Source organism: Nannospalax galili, unplaced genomic scaffold (assembly GCF_000622305.1).
Source record: "Nannospalax galili isolate Female #2095 unplaced genomic scaffold, S.galili_v1.0 scaffold135, whole genome shotgun sequence".
NCBI classification, from domain to species: Eukaryota; Metazoa; Chordata; class Mammalia; order Rodentia; family Spalacidae; genus Nannospalax; species Nannospalax galili.
In genome coordinates, this window is record NW_008338998.1 from 6,343,900 (window position 1) to 6,363,642 (window position 19,743).

Sequence of the window (19,743 nt, forward strand, 5' to 3'; positions counted from 1 at the left end):
TTATTTATTATTTTTATTTTATGTGTATGAATGTATTGCCTACATGTATATGAGTGCATCATATCATGCAATGCTGTGTAGGTCAAAAGACGGCATAGGAGCCCCTGGAACTGGAGTTAAGGATGGTTCATGGCCACTATGTGGGTTCTGGGAATCGAACCCAGGTCTTCTGCAAGAGCAGTCAGTACTCTTAACCACTGAACCATCGCTCCTGCCCCTCATTTTCCATATTTGTATCTCCTCTCTGCAGCAGTGAGACATCTGGCTTCTGATATCCTCTACCTGGTCTCTTTTACTCCAGCCTCTTCCACCACCTGTACAAAAATGGTTCCCTGACAATGATCTTACCAGCTCCACTCTGTTCTCTCCCAGGCAGGACTGGATGTGCATTCTTGGTTAGAATGCCAGCTCCATTTCATCTGTGAGCAGTAATACCATATTATGTATTTGTTGAAATATTTGTTATTGTTGTTATTGTTGCTTTTGAAACAGAGTCTCCCTATAGTCCCAGCTGGCCTGGAACTTATGTAGACCAGGCTGGCCTCAAACTTAGAGATCCACCTGTCTCTGCCTCCTGAGTGCTGGGAATACAGGGGTGTACCATCACGCCTGGCTTGTTGAACTATTTTAGAGTAAATTACAGACTAGTACCCATCTACCTACTGAACACCATGGACAGGCATTCTTTACTAACTCACTGGAAGGATAGTTGGAAGGGGAGGAGAAAAGCACAGAGACAGTGGCATATTTCTTGACTACAGATTCTGCCTCCACACTGGCATCTTTGCAATTTGTTTGACTGCAGTAGAAGTGGTAGGGGATGTGAAACTTTTTCCATTCAAAATCTTTAGTGGAAGCTGGGCATGGTGATACAGGCCGTTAATCCCAACATTTGGGAGGCAGAGGAAGGTGGATTTCTGAGACCCTGCCTTAAATACAAACAAACAAACAGAGGCTGGTGAGATGGCTCAGCAGTTAATGACACGGGTACACTTACGTACATGCAGGGAATACACTCATACATATAAAATAAATATAAATAAAATATTTAAAACAATGCCAGGCGTGGTGGTGCACACCTTTAATCCCAGCACTTAGGAGGCAGAGGCAGGCAGATCTTTGTGAGTTCAAGGCCAGCCTGGTCTACATAGTGAGTTCCAGGACAGCTTGGAGCTACAGGGAGACCCTGTCTCAAAAAGACAAAAAAGAAAATTTAAAACAAAAAAACCCCTCAACTTTTAGCAAGGACCTACCATATGCCAGGCCCCAATGCCAGCATTAAGACACAAAGATGAAAGACATAATCTAGGAACTGGGTATATGACTCAGTTAAAGTGCTTGTTTATCATGTACAAAGTCCTGGGTTCCATCCCCAGAACAGGAGGATCAGAAGTTCAAGGTCATTCTTAGCTATATAGAGTTCAAGGCCAGACTGGGTTACATGAGACCCCTTCTAGAAAGAGAAAAAGAAAGAAAAAAGACAGAATCCCTAAACTGCATAGTCATGAGGGAAGCCAGTTAGCCAACACACAACAGTACAGTACAGTGTGCCAGTGCCCTGTGTGTGGTAGAACTTGAGAAACTGGGGAAGGGTGACCAGAGCAGGCTCCCCAAGGCCATGCTGAGAAACATCGTGCCTGGGAACTTCCTCCATGATAGAAGGGAGTCTGTGTTTGACCCAATGACTTAGACCACTTTTTTTCATCTTCAGATTGAAGGTGGATGGAGGGCAGATGGCAAAGGACTTAGTATCTGGGATAAGTTTTCCCACACAGCACTCAAGGTTGAGAACAGTGACACTGGAGACTTGGCGTGTGACAGTTACCACAAGATCTCTGAGGATGTGGTGGCCCTGCAGAACCTGCGTGTATCCCACTATCGCTTCTCCATCTCCTGGTCTCGAGTCCTCCCTGATGGAACCACCAACTTCATCAACGAAGCGGGCCTGAACTACTACATTCGACTCATAGATGCACTGCTGGCTGCTGGCATCATACCACAGGTGAGGATATTGCCCTTGCAGGCACTGGGGCAAGAGTGACACATTTATCATGCAAAGAAAATGCTGCTTTTAGTTTATTTCACTTACTCATTTTTTCTTTATTTTTAAGATAGTATCTTATTGATTTTTGATTGATTGATTTGTGAGAAAGGGTCTTGTTTATTTATTTTTGAGACAAGGTCTCACATATGCCAGCCGGCCTCCAAATCCCTACGTAGCTGAAGATGACCTTGAATTTCTAAGCCTTCTCCTTTCACCTCCTGAGTGCTAGGCTTACAGGTGTGCAACAGCATACCATTTGTGCCCTGCGGAGGATGAAGCCCAGAGCTTCATGCATGCTAGATAAGCACTTTACCAACTGAATCATATTCCAAAGCCCCAAAAGATTTGTCTGTGTGTGTGTGTTATGGGTGTATGCATACATGTGTGGATTTCTTGGCCCATGGTTGTCTGTGCAGAGGGAAGAGGTCAACTTCAGGTATCTTTCTCTATTGCTCTCCACCTGATGTTTATTTACTTATTTTTATTTTATGTGTATGAGGGTTTTACCTGCATGTACATAAGTGTGTCTGTGTATGCGATCCCCTCGGATACCAGAAGAGGCTGTTGGATCCCCTGGAACTGGAGTTGTAGACAGTTGTTAGCTTCCATGTGGGTGCTGGGAACTGAACCAGGGTACTCTGTGCTCTTGCCACTGAGCCATCTCTCTAGCCTTGCCACCTCATTTTTTTTTTAATGTTATCTTTTAAAAAATATTTTATGAGCCGGGCATGGTGGCACATGCCTGTAGTCCCAGCACTTGGGAGGCAGAGGCAGGCAGATCTCTGTGAGTTCAAGGCCAGCCTGGTCTACATAGTGAGTTCCAGGATAGCTGGGGCTACAGAGAGACCCTGCTTCAAAAAGACAAAAAAAATTTTTTTTTTAATTTTTATTGATTATTTTTATTTTATGTGTTTGAGTGTTATGCCTGCATGTAGATAAGTGCACCCGTGTTGTGCAATGCCCACGGAGGTCAGAAGAGGCTGTCAGCTCTCTTGGAACTGGAGTTACAGTTGTTAGCTGCCATGTGGGTGCTGGGATTCAAACCTGGGTCTTCTGTAAGATCAGTCAGTGTTCTTAACCACTAAGCCATCTCTCCAGCCCTCCACCTCATTTTTTGACACAGGGTCTTCTCACTGAGCCTGGAGCTTAAGGTTTGGCTAAGCTGGCTGACAAGAAGCCTCAAGGGAAGCATGCGCTGCCGCACCCAACATTTTCCATGGATTCTGAGGATCCCAACTCAGAGTCCTCATACTTGTACAGCTAGCACTTTGCCCACTGAGCATCTCCCCAGCTCCAAAATGCTTTCGTTAAAAAACAGTTTTTGTGAGACAAAACTTACTATGTAGTCCCTAGACTACATATGTTCATATGTTCATACTATGTTCGTAGCTGGCCTAGAACATGCTATGTACACTAGGTTGGCCTTAACCTCACAGAGGTCAGCCATGCCTCCGCCTCCCAAGTGCTGTGATTAAAGGTAGGTGATATCTACCTGGCTTAAAACTTTTTATTTCATTGTATTTATTTTGCCTGTGTGGAAGTCAAAGAACAACCCGCAGGAATTGGTTCTCTCCTCCGATCATGTGGGTCCTGGGAATTGAACTCACGTCATCAGGTTTGGTGCAGAGTACTTTTACCTACTGAGCTATCTCCCCAGTCCCAAAATGCATTTTAATTTTAGCTTTTAAGGCAGGTGTCGAGACAGAGCTTTTAATTCCAGAACTCAGAAGGATAAGGCAGGTAGGTATCTGTGATTGAGGCTAGCCTGGTCTACATAGCAGTTCCGCGCCAGCTGGAGCTATAGGGAGACCTTGTCTACAAACAAACAAACAAACAAACAAACAAAGAACTTAGTTGTAGATATTTATGCCTGTATAGCTCACGGCTTCCTAAGGAAAATAGTTGGTAATACTACTGATCTGACTTCCTCACAGGTGACCATCTACCACTGGGACCTGCCTCAGGCACTGCAGGACATCGGGGGCTGGGAGAATGAGACCATTGTTCAATTTTTTAAGGAGTATGCAGATGTGCTCTTCCAGAGGCTGGGGAACAAGGTGAAGTTTTGGATCACACTGAATGAGCCATACGTCATTGCTGCCCATGGCTATGGCACTGGTGTGTCAGCTCCAGGTAAAGGACCTAGGCCCTACTTCTCAGATCATTGGATCATGAGGATCATGAAAGCTAAGTGGAAGAGAGGGTGTGACCAGGTAGTGCCTTGGAAACCCTGCTTCCAGGGGGCAGGGAAGATGGCTCCATTGGTAAAGTGCCTGATGGGCAAGTACTGGGGCCTGAGCTCTATCGACAGAACCCTTTTCAGAAAAGCCAGGTACACACCTGGCTTGTAATCCCAGGGCTGGGGATCCAAAGACAGGTGGATCCCTGGCAACCACTGACCATCCAGTCTAGTTTAATTGGTGAACTTCAGGCCAACAAGAGACCTTATCTCAAAGGAGGTAGACAGCTTTCCTATGTATAACATGTGGTGATATCCTCTGATCTCCTCCTGAATGCACACATGTATGCACCTGCACAAACACAGTTGTTTTAAAGCTAGAGATGGGATGAGAAGGCATGTCCTAAATCACTGACAAATGTACGTTCCATGGCCCTTAGCTGACATTTGGTTAGACCCCTTGTTCTCAAGGAGTCTGTGTCAGCTCCTGACATCAGCAGTATTCTACAGTCCTGACCCACAGGGGGTCCCCAGAGCTCCAACATGTGAACTCCTGAGGTGCACACCATGGTGGATAGTCCCCTGCAGAAGCGTGCCATGCTTTTAGAGGAGGAGGACAGAGGCTAGCATAAATCAAGTGCCCTTTTTCAGCCAGAATGCTGCTGGCAGCTTCCCACACATACATAAGCACTCTTTGCTGCCTATCCTCCCAAGAAAGAAGCTGAGAAGGCTGACTTACTCTCTGCCAACCAGCAAGAGGGAGAGCTAATATTTGAATTAAATCCTAATGTCAAACCCTTCCTCCCACACACAGAGGGATAAGGCTTCCTGCTGACATCCCTGTGTATTTCTAGGAATCTCCTCCAGGCCTGGCATAGCTCCGTACATTGCCGGTCACAACCTAATAAAGGCTCATGCTGAGGTTTGGCATCTCTACAATGACAAGTACCGTACCAGTCAGGGAGGCGTGATTTCCATCACCATCAACAGTGACTGGGCTGAACCCAGAGACCCCTCCAACCAAGAGGACGTGGAGGCTGCCATGAGATATGTACAGGTCTGTGTCCTCCAGGCTGTTTCTTCTTGTCTTTCTCTCTCATCAGGTCTGGTGGAAAAGGAATTAGAGGAGGAATCAAAGACTTGGGTTCTAGGCCCAGTTTTGTTCTTACTTAATTCTGTGAGCTTCGGGTCAGGGTGGAGAAGCCTGTAACTCTTCTGTTCTTTAAACTTTCCATCTGTGAATAGACATGCCTACTTACTTCAGAGGTCTGCTGTGACAAAAGGGATGACTTTTAACTGGCCATGGTGGCACTCACCTTCAATCCCAGCCCTCAGGAGGCAGAGGCAGGCGGATCTGTGTGAGATTGAGGCCAGCCTGGTCTGCATAGCTAGTTCCCTGTCGGGATGAATTTTAAGTTTCAGAATATTGTTTGCGGGTTGGCAAGACAGCTTAGCAGGTAAAGGCCCTTACCTGAAAAGCCTGGTAACCTGGTTCAAACCCCAGTTCTCATGTAAAGATGGAAGTAGAAAGCAAACTCCACTGAATTGTCCTTTGCTCTCCATATGTGCACCACGACACTCACCCATTACAGCCCCCCCACAATAGTTAATTTTAAGAAATTGTTAGTATAGAGCTGGGATGTGGCTCAGTTGGTAGAGTGCTTGCCTAACATGCATAAAGCCCTGGTTCCATCCCTAGCAATGCATGAAACTGTTTTGTGGTGGTACATACCTGTCATCCCAGCACTTGGGAACTTGAAGCAGAAGGGTCAGGAGGAGCTTGTCATCCTCAGCTACACACCAAGTTTGAGGACTGCCTGGGCTACAATGAAAACTTCTCTCAAAAAAAGATTGTAAATACACATGGTTCTCATTGGATGTAACATGGGTTTGAAGCCAACTCTCTTCAGTCTCTTTGCTGACTATTGCAAGGGATGGCGCCTGTGGGTATCACTGTTTAATTGTACTTGCTCCTGCCAAGGATTTCCTTAAATTAGAGAACCTTGTTAGCATCTGGAACTGCTAATTCTCTAAACAAGGAAGCACCTATTTTTGTTGTGGAATTCCCCCTACCCCCGACAGGAAGCGGACACTACAGTGAGCAGATGCCCATATGAGACACCCATGATCAGGAGAAAGAGGGAGAGAAAGACCCTCTCAGTGCAGCCGCCCCACAGGCCTCTGGTACTTCTAACGGGTGAGGGGCCCCTCTCCCTGTTTCAGCACCAACAGAGACTGCACTGCTCTTCTCACCCCGCAGTTTATGGGAGGCTGGTTTGCACACCCTGTCTTCAACAATGGAGATTACCCCGAAGTCATGAAGACAAGGATCCGTGACAGAAGCCTGGCAGCAGGACTCAACAAGTCTCGGTGAGTGCTACGTCCACTTCAGTGAGCCTGTGGGGCAGTCTCAGACAGGAGGCCATGCCTCACATCTTCTGCTTTTTGCTGGGAAGATGGCGTATATAAATCTTAGCTCAATGTCTGGCACAGGTATGTGTTTGGCAAAACAGTTGCTCTTATAGTTATTATTCAGGACAGCCATGGAATCTGTCCCAAGGGTCCCCACTTCTTAGCAATGCCATTATTTCACTCCAAGGACCAAGTCCCCAGCTCTTCCTACTCTAGTTTGTCATCTTGAGAGAACCTGATTACTTGGGGACTACCAGGCATGTGCCTTTGTGATTTAGTCAGCAGATGGCAGTGGTGTGAACTGAAGCCTCCCTGCTTCCTGCCTCTTCTCACTCCCTGTCAAGAACAGCTACCACTATCTTCCACTGGTATTTCAATTGGTATTTTGATTCCCAGACAAGTAAAAGAAGCAGAAAGACGAGGGCAAGAGCACCTGGCTACTGAAATGATGCAACTGGAGTTTGAAACAAGGCTGTTTGCCTCCAGGACCCATAGTCTTGGTTTAAGAATGATCCAGATGACATTAGAGGTATGGCTTCTGTTAGGGCAAAAGCAATGGTCCCTGGCCTTATGGGGACAGACCAGAAGCTCTACACTACCTCATGTGACCAAAGCAGAGTGATAGGAATTCAACAGGTATCAGTTCCTAACATAGCTTTTGAGTCTTTCTTCCCAAATTCTCCATCACTCCCAGCTTGGAGAGGTGCCTCAGGTGCTTCCCACACCACCTGGGGGGCCTGTCCTTCCAGGCAGCTGCCCTAGTCATGGCCAAGTGCCTCTAGTTCCAAAGTCTCCCCACCCTGTCCCCTATTTTCTTATCAAACTGGAATTCTTTTCCTCCTCAATGGCTCCCTCTCCATAGGCTCCCTGAATTTACAGAGAGTGAGAAGAGGAGGATCAGCGGCACCTTTGACTTTTTTGGGTTCAACCACTACACCACTGTCCTGGCGTACAACCTCAACTATTCTGCTGCCATCTCTTCCTATGATGCAGACAGGTAAGTCAGCCAGCAGGTGGCCTGAAGCCATCTCTGGAAAGGCAGAAAGTGCCTTTAGCTCGGCTTTCTACTCAGAGGTCTGTTCAGCTCAAGGCAGGGTCACGTAGGAGTATATGCAGCAAGCTTTACTCCCTGGTTCCAGGAAGTGACAGCCTCAGGCCACAGCTGCTCTCTATAACAGCTGTGTTTGGTTCTGGAAAACATTTTCAAGAAGAGTATTTCTTTTCCCCTCTTTTATTCCTTACAAATCTGTTTCCCTTTTCAGATTACTTTAGTAAAAATAACACTAAGGATTTTCTTCCTTTCCAAGACAAAGGCCAGAGTATTACTACTGTATTACACAGATTATACATATTTACAGGGGAAACATTGGAAAACAAGAATAGGAATTTCTTGCATGCATAATTTCTTTTTTTTTTGTCTTTTTGAGACAGGGTCTCCCTGTAGTCCCAGCTTTCCTGGAACTCACTGTGTAGACCAGGCTGGCCTTGAACTCACAGAGATCTGCCTGCCTCCACCTCCCAAGTGCTGGGATTAAAGGCGTATGCATAATTTCAGAGGTGACATGTGAGGGGACATCATTCTACATTTAAAAATATTTTATTATTTTTACTTTATGTGTATGAGTGTTTCTCCTGCATGTAAGTGCACCACGTGTATGCAATGCCCACAGAGGCCAGAAGAGGGTGTGAGATTCCCTGGAACTAGCATTGCAGAGGGTTGTTAGCCACCATGTGGGTGCTGGAAATTGAACCCAGATCCTCTACAAGAAGAGCAAGTGTTCTTAACTGCTGAGATATTTCTCCAGCCCTGATCAACATTCTTCATATATTTTTATATTTATATATTTTTATATCTACTTAGTTATAATTTATTAAGCAACAGTTGTATGTATACGTAGTTTTGTTCCTTTTGTGAATGTGAATGTTCGTGTGTGTGCAAGTACACATATATGAGCATTCATGTAGGAGGCCAGAGGACTACCTCAGGTGTCATCCCTCAGACACTGTCCACCTTGTTTTTTGAGACAGAGTCTATCATTGCCCTGAAAGTTGCCAAGTAGGGTAGGCTGGCCCCAGTGAGCCTAGGGAATCCACCTGTCTCTATCTCTTCAGCACTGGGATTATAAAGACCACCACCATGCCTGGCTTTTTGAATGAGGTTGGTTCTAGGAATTGAACTCAAGTCCTTGTGCTTGCAAAGAGGGCACTTTACTAAATGATCCACTTCCCCAATCTTCCTTTTGCATCAGGCATCTGTCTGGTTCTTTCTTCACAAGGAAGCTTTCAGCCTTTCACTCCCACTATATCCTGGAGCCTCTGAGTCAGACTCCTCTGCTTGTTGCCTTCCAGTCTCAGCAGTCCTGACACTGTTTCCTTGAACACTTCCACTAGAGCTGACAAAATGGTCACATTCAGTTCAGCTAAGGGAAATCAGGTACTGACCAAAGCAAGCATTTGTTTTTTTCCTGAAGAATCTGGGTATACAGGTCTTTTGAATGGAAATGCAGAGTTCTTTTTAAAAAATATTTTATTTATTATTTTTATTTTACGAGTATCGTCTGCATGTATGTGAGTGCACCCATGTCGTGCAATGCCGCAGAGGTCAGAAGAGGGCTTCAGATTCCCCTGGAACTGGAGTTAAGGACAGTTTGTAGCTGCCATGTGGGTGCTGGGAATTGAACCCGGGTCCCCTGCAAGAGCAGTCAGTGCTCTTAACCGCTGAGCCATCTCTCCAGCCCCAGAAATGCAGAGCTCTTGAGATACTACAGCTCCATGTCTTCCTATCGCAGGCATTCCTCTGTCATAAACTATTCCCCTATTCCTATCCATTGCTAAGAGAGAGGTCAGGGATGAGGAACTCCAAAATGCGTGCCAGTGGCCCCACTGGTATAATTAACTGGACAGGTGACTTTGGAACTCATTCTCTGAAGGGAGTTCTTATATTCCATTGGAAGACAGGAGTTAGAGACATGCAGACCTGTTCATGTCAGTGTGAGGCATCTTTTGTGAACAGAAACCCAGGGAAGGTTAGGGTCCCTGAGCAAGACCATGCCCCTGCCCAGGCAGTGAGCTCCAAGCATAAAGTGGCTAGCCAAAGCTGTCAGCACTGGGAGGGACAACTAGTGTCAGTGAGGGTTTGTTTTTATTGAGATAGGGTCTCATGTAGCCCAAGCTGGCCTCAAAGTAGGTAAGTAGTCAAGAATCACTTTCAACTCCTCATCCTCCTGCTGGGATTACAGAGGTGCACCACTACTCAGTTTATACAGTGCTGGGGATTAAATCTAGGAACTGACACATGCTAGGCATGCGCTCTAGCAAGTGAGCCATCTCCAGCCCTAAAGAGGAGATTTTTGAGGCAATTTAATTCTTTTGAGGTCAGTATACCCCTTAAGTCTTAAAAACCTAAGGATTTTCCTAATATAAGCCATTCTGTGTAAAGGACTTCTTGGAACCTCAAAACAAAACCTGATCTTTGTGAACTCCTAGGGGAGTTGCCACCATTGCAGACCCCTCTTGGCCAGACTCTGGCTCCTTCTGGCTGAAGGTGACACCTTTTGGCTTCCGGAAGATCCTCAACTGGCTGAAGCAGGAGTACAACAACCCTCTGATTTATGTCACAGAAAATGGACTGTCCAGGCGGGGAGACCCAGAGCTCAATGATACTGACAGGACCTACTACCTCCGTAGCTACATCAATGAAGCCCTCAAAGGTAAAAGCCAACCCACAAACCCCTTTCACTGTTGGAACATCGAGGTGTCTTCAGGAGGGCATCCCAGCATCCCAAGGGTCAGTAAATAAGACTAAGGCTTCTTGTTCCAGGGAGTTTCAGCCTTTGTTTGGGGCTGGAATTCAGGTCTTTGTCCTTCCTAGATTTACTCCATAGCAAGCAAATCCAGTTACCTGACACTGGCTAGACCTTAGTTCCTGATTTGAGTCCTCTGGGACCCTTCTTGCTGTGACATCTCCCACAGTGCTGCCCTCCTGAAGCAGGGCCATGAGTTGGCTGGTGGCTAGCTTTAGGGCCTTTTGTTCCTAAGGCAAACATTTGAGGGGCCTGGAGAGATAGCTCCATCAGCCAAGTGCATGAGGACTCCAGTTCAATTCCCTAAAACCACATGAAAACCTGGGCATGGTGCTTGTAATCCCAGCATTGGGGAGGCAGTGATAGGAGGACCTTTGGGGTTCACTGCCCAGCCAGCCTACCCTACTTTGTGAGCTTCAGGCCAGTGAGAGACCATGTCTCAAAAACCAAGGTAGAGAGCTCCTGACGAATGACACTTAAGACTGATCTTGTGCTTCCATATACATGCACTCATGTGAACGCATATGAACATGCAATATGTTTTTGTTCTTCTTTTTTTTTTTTTTTTTTTGAGACAGGGTCTCACTATGTAGCCTCAGCTGGTCTGGAGCTCACTATGTAGACCCAGGCTGGCCTCAGTCTCACAGAGATCTGCCTGCCTCTTCCTTCCCTCTTGCTGGGATTAATGGCATGTGCCACCACATGTGGTCAATATTTTTTGAAACTATTTTTTTTAATGTGCATGAATGTTTTACATGCATGTTAAGTGCACCCATGTTCGCAATGTCCATGGAGGCCATAAGAGGGTGTCCAATCCCTTGGATGGAACTGGCATTACAGACAGTTGATAGCCACTATGTGAGTGCTGGGAATTGAACCCAGGTCCTCTGCAAGAGCAGCCAGTGCTCGTAACCACTGAGGCATCTCTCTAGTCGCTCCCCCCACCGCCACCCCCAACATTTTTTGAGACCCTGGGCACCACCCTAGCCAAGGAAATAAGGAGACCCTATTCCAGCTAAAACCATTTCTTTGTTAAAAACTACTGCTTCTCTGTGGGGAGGAACATCATTCCAAGGCCCTAACTGGGGCCAACCTCCCAAGTTACAAAGGAAAGAGGTTAGGTCAGTCTATCCATGTTCCATTCAGAGCTACGGCCTTTCTAGTCAGGTGCTGGTGGCTCTGCATCTCCACCATGGAGGACCTACTAACATCACACATAGGAAGGGGCCCTTTCTCAGAGCTGGAACTCAGGCGTGCTGGATAGCTTTAGTGTCAACTTGACACACCTGGGTTGAGGGAGCCTCAATTTCCTCTATTGGACTGGCCTATGGCCATGTCTGAGGGGCATCTTCTTGATGAGTGATGTGGGAGGGCCCAGCCCACTATGGGTGGTTGTTGCCCCTGGGCAGGTGGGCCTGTGTTGCATAAGAAAGCAGGCTGAGCAGGGGCCAGGGGAGCAGGCCAGTAAGCAGCGTTTCTCCATGGCCTGTGCTCCAGCCCCTGCCTCCAGGTTCCTGCCCTGAGCTTGCCTTGAACTCCTTGATGAACTGTGACCCAGGAGATGTGAGATAAAATAAACCCTTTCCTCCCCAAGTTGGCAGTGGTCAGAGTGTTTTGTCGTAGCAATGGAGAAACGAACTAGGACATCAGGCTTGCTCACATCATTGCAAGGTGGGAAAGTGGGGAGGATTGTGGGTACCCTGGCTTCAGGTGGCCTGGCAGAGGTTTCTGAAGTGAGGAACACTCACACTAGGCCTGTCTTTGAGTAGCTGTGCAGGATAAGGTGGACCTTCGAGGATACACGGTATGGAGCACGATGGACAACTTCGAATGGGCCACAGGCTATGCAGAGAGGTTTGGTGTGTATTTTGTGAATCGCTCCGACCCTTCTCTGCCAAGGATCCCCAAGGCATCAGCCAAGTTCTATGCCTCTGTAGTTGGCTGCAATGGCTTTCCTGACCCTGCACAAGGACCTCACCCTTGTCTCCACCAACCAGGTGAGAAGCAACTGTGGGAGGGACCAACAATGAAGGCAGAAGGCTGAGAGGGAGGTGCTCCTTTAACCCACCTTCCTCTAGTTTACCTTCCTCCCACCTTTCCATTCCCTTCATTCATTTTCACAGAATGCTCTTGGCATCCTTGGGCTGAAACAAAGGACATGTGAGGCTAGTGTTAGACTTAGAGACTAAGGCCTTACTTTAGGAAAGAGCAGATCTAGATTCTTCCAGCCCTGCCCCTAATGCTCTGGCACCTTCCATGAGAAACTACACAGATGCTTCCAGGATCAAGCTAAAGCAGTAAAAGCACTAGGGAGCCTAGTATTTGTTGAGTGAGAGATAAAGTATAAATGGCTATGAAAATAAAAGTCATCCAATTTAAATTATATTTTAGGTGCCCATAGAGATGCTTAAATTGGGGTTGGGACTGTGGCTCAGTTAGTAGAGTGCTTACCTAGCATGCATTAAGCCCTGGGGATTCAATATCCAGTATTGCATAGGCCAGGTACAGTGACACACTCCTGTAATCCCAGTACTTGGGAGATGGAGGCAAGAGAATTAGAAGTTCAAGGTCATCTGTAGCTTATAGCTGGTCTGAGGACACCAGCCTTGGCTACCTAAACCCTGTCTCAAGAAAAATTAAGAGGTGTGGGTAAGATGGCTCAGTAGATAAAAATCACTTAATGGTGTCAGCCTGATGACCTGAGTTCAATCCCAGGAACCCAAAGTGGAAGGAAAGAACAAACTCCCATGCCAGGCATGGTGACACATGCCTTTAATCCCAGCACTCAGGAGGCAGAGGCAGGTGGATCTCTGTGAGTTCAAGGTCAGCCTGGTCTACATAGTGAGTTCCAGGCCAGCTGGGGCTACAGGGAGACCCTGACTCAAAAAAGAAAAAAAACCCCAAACTCCTAAAAGTTGTCCTCTGTCTTTCCTGTGTATGCACACATACAAATGATAAAAACACAACAGTGCAGGGGACAGACACCTCTACCTTAGCAGTCAGCTTGCTCTTACCGCAACGTGATAGGTAAGAGTGCCAGAGCCTGAGGCCCCATTATTTCCTAGATGCTGAACCCACGGACGGCCCTGTGAGACAGGAGGTACCATTCCTGTGGCTGATGCTTGACACCACAGAGGCACAGACAGCTCTGTATGTACTCTTTGCTCTTCTGCTGCTTGGAATCTGTAGCTTGGCATTTCTGTTCTATAAATACTGCAAGTGCTCCAAGCAAAGGAGAACACAGCCAAGCCAACATAAGCTGAGTCCTGTTTCTTCCTTCTGATAAGTCACCACCTCCTCAAAGTGTGCAAAGCAGCCTGATTTCCTTAAATATTGCTACTGGCACCAGATTCCTGCTCATAGTGGATTTCGTCAAGGCCTTCTGCACTGCTGGAGATGACTTCCATCTTGAAGGATTTCAGGTTGCTGTGTGAAATGGAAATATCTTCAGTCCTGGAGTTTGGCCACTAGAGGAGCCTATCAATGCCTCTTGTGGAAAGGCAGAATCTCAACTGATCTAGTGCTGTGTGCTTGTCAATAGTTTGAAGGCAGAATCCTAAGTAAAATCCACATAATTGCTTTTTATAAGAAAAGGAAAGCAATCGCTTGCACTGTGTAGAGAAGCTGCAATGTTAGCTCCTGCCCCTTCTTCCTGTTCTCTCCTAGCTTTGTACCCATGTTTCTCAGGAATAAAAGCCATGCACTGTGCACTGTCTCCTGTGGCTGCTTCCTGAGACAGTAGGTTCAAAAGAACTTGTAAAGTTACAGGACCCATTTCCAAAACCAGAGCACGGCTCACTGCTTAGGGGATCTTTGCTCCCCTATTCTCTATTCCCAAATACTCCCTTCACCCCTTGCCAACTCTTAGGCCATCCCTGGCTCTCCTGATAGCAGATGACAGACTCCAAAGCCCTGAGCTCTGGCTTCACAGCCCAGGCGATCCTTGCTCACAGAACCTGTTTCCCTGCCTCTTCCCTCTGTGGTGGTTCTGACCCACATCCTTGCCATTCTCATACTCCTTTTCTTTGCAAATGCTGTTCCTTTGGCCTGTGAAGCCTTTCTGAAAATACTTCGTTTCAGTTTGGATAAAGTCTCCCCTAGATCACTTTCCTCATTTCCCTAGTCTGTCTTTTCTCTGCTTTAGAGCATGGCCACATTTTCCCGGAATGGTATCTACCTCTGCTACAAGTTTCTTGGGGTGAATGACCATGTCTGTATTTGGCCAGCACATTTTGCAGCCAGAAATGGAAAGCATAGCTGGTCCTTATATGTTCATCCTTTACAAAACACACCTGAAACTGGGCATGGTCCCAGCACTCTGGAGACAGAGGCAAGTAGATTTATTGAGTTCAAGGCCAGCTGGAGCTACAGGGAGACCCTGTCTCAAAAAGACAAAAAAACAAAAACAAAACAAAACAAAACCCAAAAAACAAAAAAAAACCCAAAACAACAATAAGAAAAAAAACAAAAAACAAAAAAGCCACACACCCAGAGCGCTGGCCAGAGCAGACCAAAATATGGTCTTTATCAGTTCTCCTGAATGTGCTACTAGACGCTCTCAGTTAAAAAAACAAATGGGCTGGAGCGACGGCTCAGCGGTTAAGAGCACTGACTGCTCTTGCAGAGGACCCGGGTTCGATTCCCAGCACCCATATGGCAGCTATGAACCATCCTTAACTCCAGTTTCAGGGGAATCCGAAGCTCTCTTCTGACCTCCGAGGCACTGCAGGACATGGGTGCACTCACAGACGTGCAGGCAATAAATACACTCATACACATAAAAAAAATACTAAAAAAAAAAACCACCCATTATATGTATCCTGTATCATTTTTTAGGAACCTTGGAAAATGGCTTTTAAAAATAAAAAGCAAGACTGGCCATGTTGGTACATATCTGTAATCCCAGCACTCAGGAGGCAAGGGAGGAGAATGGAATTTGAAGTCAGCCTGGACCACATAATGAGATCTTGCTTGGGGTGACAGAAGAGAAGCAGGGGCCAGGGACACAACACAGTAGTAGAGTATTTGCCCAGTAGATTCAAGGCTCTGGGTTCAATTCCTAGCAATTCCTTCACTACCACACACAAAATTTTTTGCCAATTTTAAGAGTGATCATGTTGAGCATGGTAGTGCATGCTTTTAATTCCTCTGAAGCAGAGGTAGGCTGATCTCTGTGAGACTGAGGCCAGCCTGGTCTACATAGCGAGTTCCAGGCCAGCTGGGGCTACAGGGAGACCCTGTCTCAATAAAAAATAAAAATTTTAAAACAAGCCAGGCGTGGTGGTACACGCCTTTAATCCCAGCACTTGGGAGGCAGAGGCAGGTGGATCTCTGTGAGTTCAAGGCCAGCCTGGTCTACATAGTGAGTAGGACAGCTGGGGCTACAAGGAGACACTGTCTCAAAAAGACAAAAACAAAACAAAACAAAACAAAACCATACACATACAAAAATGATTCATCCTGAAGTTCTGTTTCTTGCAAGAATTCTTCCCCTAAATCAAGTCCACAGAAATTTCCTATCCAAATGGCCCACTAATATCTTGGCAGTCAGGATCTTGTGGTAACCATGCAATTTTTCTCTATCAATAGATAAGTGGAGCTGAAGAGAAGGCTCATGGTTCAGAGAAATTTCTCCTCTTCTAGAGGAACCAGGCAGTTCCCAGCACCAATGTGGCAGCTATCAACTGTAGGTAACTCCAGTTTTAGGGATCCAATGTCCCCTTCTGGCCTGCTGAGGCACTGTATGCATGTGGTACACTTCCATACCTGCAGGCAAAGTACTTGTACACATAAAATAAGTCAAAAAATACATAGGAGCCAGGTGTGATGGTGGATGCCTTTAATCCCAGTACTCAAGAGACAGAAGCAGGCAGATAGATGTTTGTGAGTGTGAAGCCAGCTTGGTCTGCGTAGTGAGTTCTAGATCACCTAGGGGCTACAGGGAGACCCTTTCTCAAACAAAATGAAACAAAAAACATAGGAAAAGGTTGCCAAATGACTTTGATTATTAGTGTTTTGAGACAGGGCATCACTATATAGGCCTGGCTGGCTGGAACTCACTGTGTAGATCATGCTGGCCTTGAACTTGTGGTTCTCCTACTGCTTCTGTCTTAAAGTATAGGGAATACAGGCATGCACTACCATGCCTGGCTAAATGGGGGTGGTTCTAAAACTGAGAACTGAAGATATTTAGGACATTTCTTGGGCAGAAAGATTCATTATTGAAAGTTGTCAATCATACCTAAATCTCAAATTCAATATAACAATGTTTGTGGGGTAACTGGCAAAATGCTTCATATATTAAGTTTATTTAAGAGCCAGGATAAGTCTGGGGGGGTGAATATCAAAATATTCTATTTTGATCCCCAGAACCCACATGAAGGTGAAAAAGCAAAGCAATTCTACAAAGCTGTCCTCTGACCACCATATGCATTCTGACAAAGGCATGCCCAAACATGATATATACATACAATAAACAGACAATAAAGAAAAAAAATTTGACGAGGTGGGCAGATTCTATGATTTTGAGGCCACATTGGTCTATATAGAGTTCCAGGTCAGTCAGGGTTATATAGGGAGATCCTTGAGAGAAACTGGGGGTTGGGGGGGTGGAGAAAGAGGGAGATTTTCAAAGAACAAACCAACATAAAGGTCTTTCTTAACAGTGGTCTGGCAGTGGAAAACAAAGAGAGATCACTAACAGAAAATAGCTGCAAGTGTACATGAAATTAGAATATAAAGCAAAGCTTACCAGCCAAATCAAAAAGGAAAGCTGTGTGATCCCTTAACAGGTTGTAGGTCAATAAGTTCCTATGAGAATATTAGGATATAAAAATTTAGTTGGGGGCTGGGGAGATGGCCCATCAGTTAAGAGCATTGGCTGCTCTTGCAGAGAATCTGGGTTCCATTCCCAGCACCCAGGTGGCAGCTAACAACCATCTGTAATTCCAGGTCCAGGAGATCAGACACCCCCTCTGACCTCCACAGGCATTGCACATGGGTGCACTTACACATGTGCAGGCAATACATTCATATACATAAAACAAAAATAAATATTAAAAACAAAGAGTGGTTGGCATCCCTATTCCCTATTGGCAATTTGGGTAACCCCTTCAGAGGATGGCGTGATAAGAATAGGAGGTAGGAACTGGCTAGGCAGTTAGGGTAAAATGACTCTGAAGAAATGTAGCCAGTTTCTTGGCTAAAAGTCAAAATGTCCTTGGGCCCGTTGGCAACATACTCTGTTCCAAAGGCCAAAAATGTCAAAAGTATTGGGGCACTTGTATCTAATCCTTAAAAGATTTTAGGGTTACCTCTTCAGAAGGGGAAATGTTGGAGGGGAGGGAGTGGGCATGGATTTGATCAAAACAACTTGTATAAATTCTCAAAAGTTTTTTTGTAAAAATTAAGACAAACAACCCCACAAAACTTAGTTTTTGAGGCAGAAAGGTGTCTATGAGCAAGAATCAAGACCTAGAGGGCAAAAAGAAATACACTTGATCTATCTGACCACATAAATATTGTGGCAAGCCTGGTGTGGTGGTGCACGTCTTCATTCCCAGCATCTGGTAGGCAGAGGCAGGCAGATCTCTATGAGTTCGAGGCCAGCCTCATCTACAGTGAGTTCCAGGCTAGCTGGAGCTGCAGAGAGACCCTGTCTCAAAAAGACACCCCCCCCAAAATATATATATGCAGAATGTTACCATTCAGGTACCCCCCCCCCCAAAAGAGCCTTATGGGATTGTGCTTGCCACTGAGCCTGACAACCTGAGTTTGAATGTGAGGACTCCTATGAGAGAGAACCTGACTCCTACAAGTTGTCCTCTGATCTCTATGTGTCCATCTATAAATACACATACACACACACACACACACACACACACGGAGAAAAATATTTAAAAGAGTAAAGGATGAAATATTTACAGCAATATGTTAGTGAAGAGCTAAATTTCTTATGTACACAGAATTCTTACAAATCAATAAAAAAATATGAAAAAACAATTTTAAAATAAGTCAAAATGTCCAGTGGCATTAAAGATGTCCACCTTCATTCAAGATGAAACACACATAACTCCCAACTATTATGTTGACAAAGATGGAGAATAACGAAGTTGCAAAGGGGTAGGGTGAAGCCTCACAAACTGAAAAAGTGTTTGTATTAATTCATACAGCCCTTAAAAGAATAAATCTAGCATCTTTTGTAATCCAAACAACGAACATCCTTTAAGGTAACAAACCATACAAACATGTCTTCACAATAAGAACACAGCTGATCCCCTCCCCCTCCAAGTTGCTCATTGGAGCAATGTTTGCAACAGAAAAACTAAAGAAGTAATTTTAATAACCATGGAACACTGCCAAAACATGCATGGGTAACTGGTTGAGTCTTTACATCAAGCAAAAGACTATGGAGCTAGTAGTAAGAATGAGGCAGCTATGTGTGCTGGCAGGCAAAACATTACCACAAGTAAAAAACAAGATGCAGGTAATGTATACAATATGATCCCATTTATTTAAAAATAAAGATTACAGATTTGCTTATATGCATAAAATTTTTCTGACAATTACATTAGAAACAGTTAATAACAATTACCTCTGGGGATTGGTAGTGGGATAAGATGCCAGGACAGAGACATTTTCATTTTATAGCTTTACATACTGTTTGAATTGTTTTCAACCATGTGTACTTTTTTGAAAGTTAAAATTATGGAGGAATCTTACTCAAACATTATGAATTATGTACATTTTCTCCAAAATTTGTATTTTTCTTTATGACAAACTGACTTGAGGTACTTGATGTTTTTCTAAATTGTTTTTTTTTTTTTTTTTTTTTTTTTTTTTTTAAACGCCAATGAAGACAAATACTGGCTAGTCAGGATACTGATAACAATGGAATTCAAATTTGGCTTCAATAGGCCTAAAAAGCCTCGTCGGATTCCTTCTATCTAGAAAACAGGAGACAGATGATTTTCTCAACATAATTCAGAGGCCAAAGAATGAGTGGGACAGGTGTCACCTGTGTGAGCCAATGTCATCCCTTCTCATAGATTAATACCCAGGGTCATGAAGCTCTTTGTGCATCTGTAGAGGCTCCACGGAACTTTCCAAGGAATAGCTAGAATCTCACACACCTTTTAGACTATTTTCTTCATAATTATTTGTCATGACTAGCATATCCTCAGATACTTCAAAAGGTAATGACAGTAAAAATTTCTTGAACACAAAGTCAGACTTGTCAACAAGATTTTTTTTTTCTTGTAAACTGAGCACATGGTATGTTCAGAGTTTGTTTCTTCTGGGGGTTC

At 45.1% G+C, this 19,743-nt stretch overlaps 1 protein-coding gene across 1 annotated transcript in view; it reads left to right on the top strand.

Annotated features, from left to right (window-relative positions):
• Lct (lactase) overlaps positions 1-13,939 on the top strand; it is a 50,940-nt gene extending 37,001 nt beyond the window's left edge. Inside the window, exons 10-17 of the mRNA XM_008833659.2 lie at positions 1,712-2,002; positions 3,979-4,177; positions 5,078-5,280; positions 6,484-6,593; positions 7,498-7,632; positions 10,122-10,345; positions 12,208-12,435; positions 13,504-13,939. Of these exons, the coding sequence (XP_008831881.1) occupies positions 1,712-2,002; positions 3,979-4,177; positions 5,078-5,280; positions 6,484-6,593; positions 7,498-7,632; positions 10,122-10,345; positions 12,208-12,435; positions 13,504-13,721 (1,608 nt within the window). The 3' untranslated portion in view covers positions 13,722-13,939. The remainder of the gene's footprint in view (positions 1-1,711; positions 2,003-3,978; positions 4,178-5,077; positions 5,281-6,483; positions 6,594-7,497; positions 7,633-10,121; positions 10,346-12,207; positions 12,436-13,503) is intronic.
• The last annotated feature ends 5,804 nt before the right edge of the window (positions 13,940-19,743 follow it).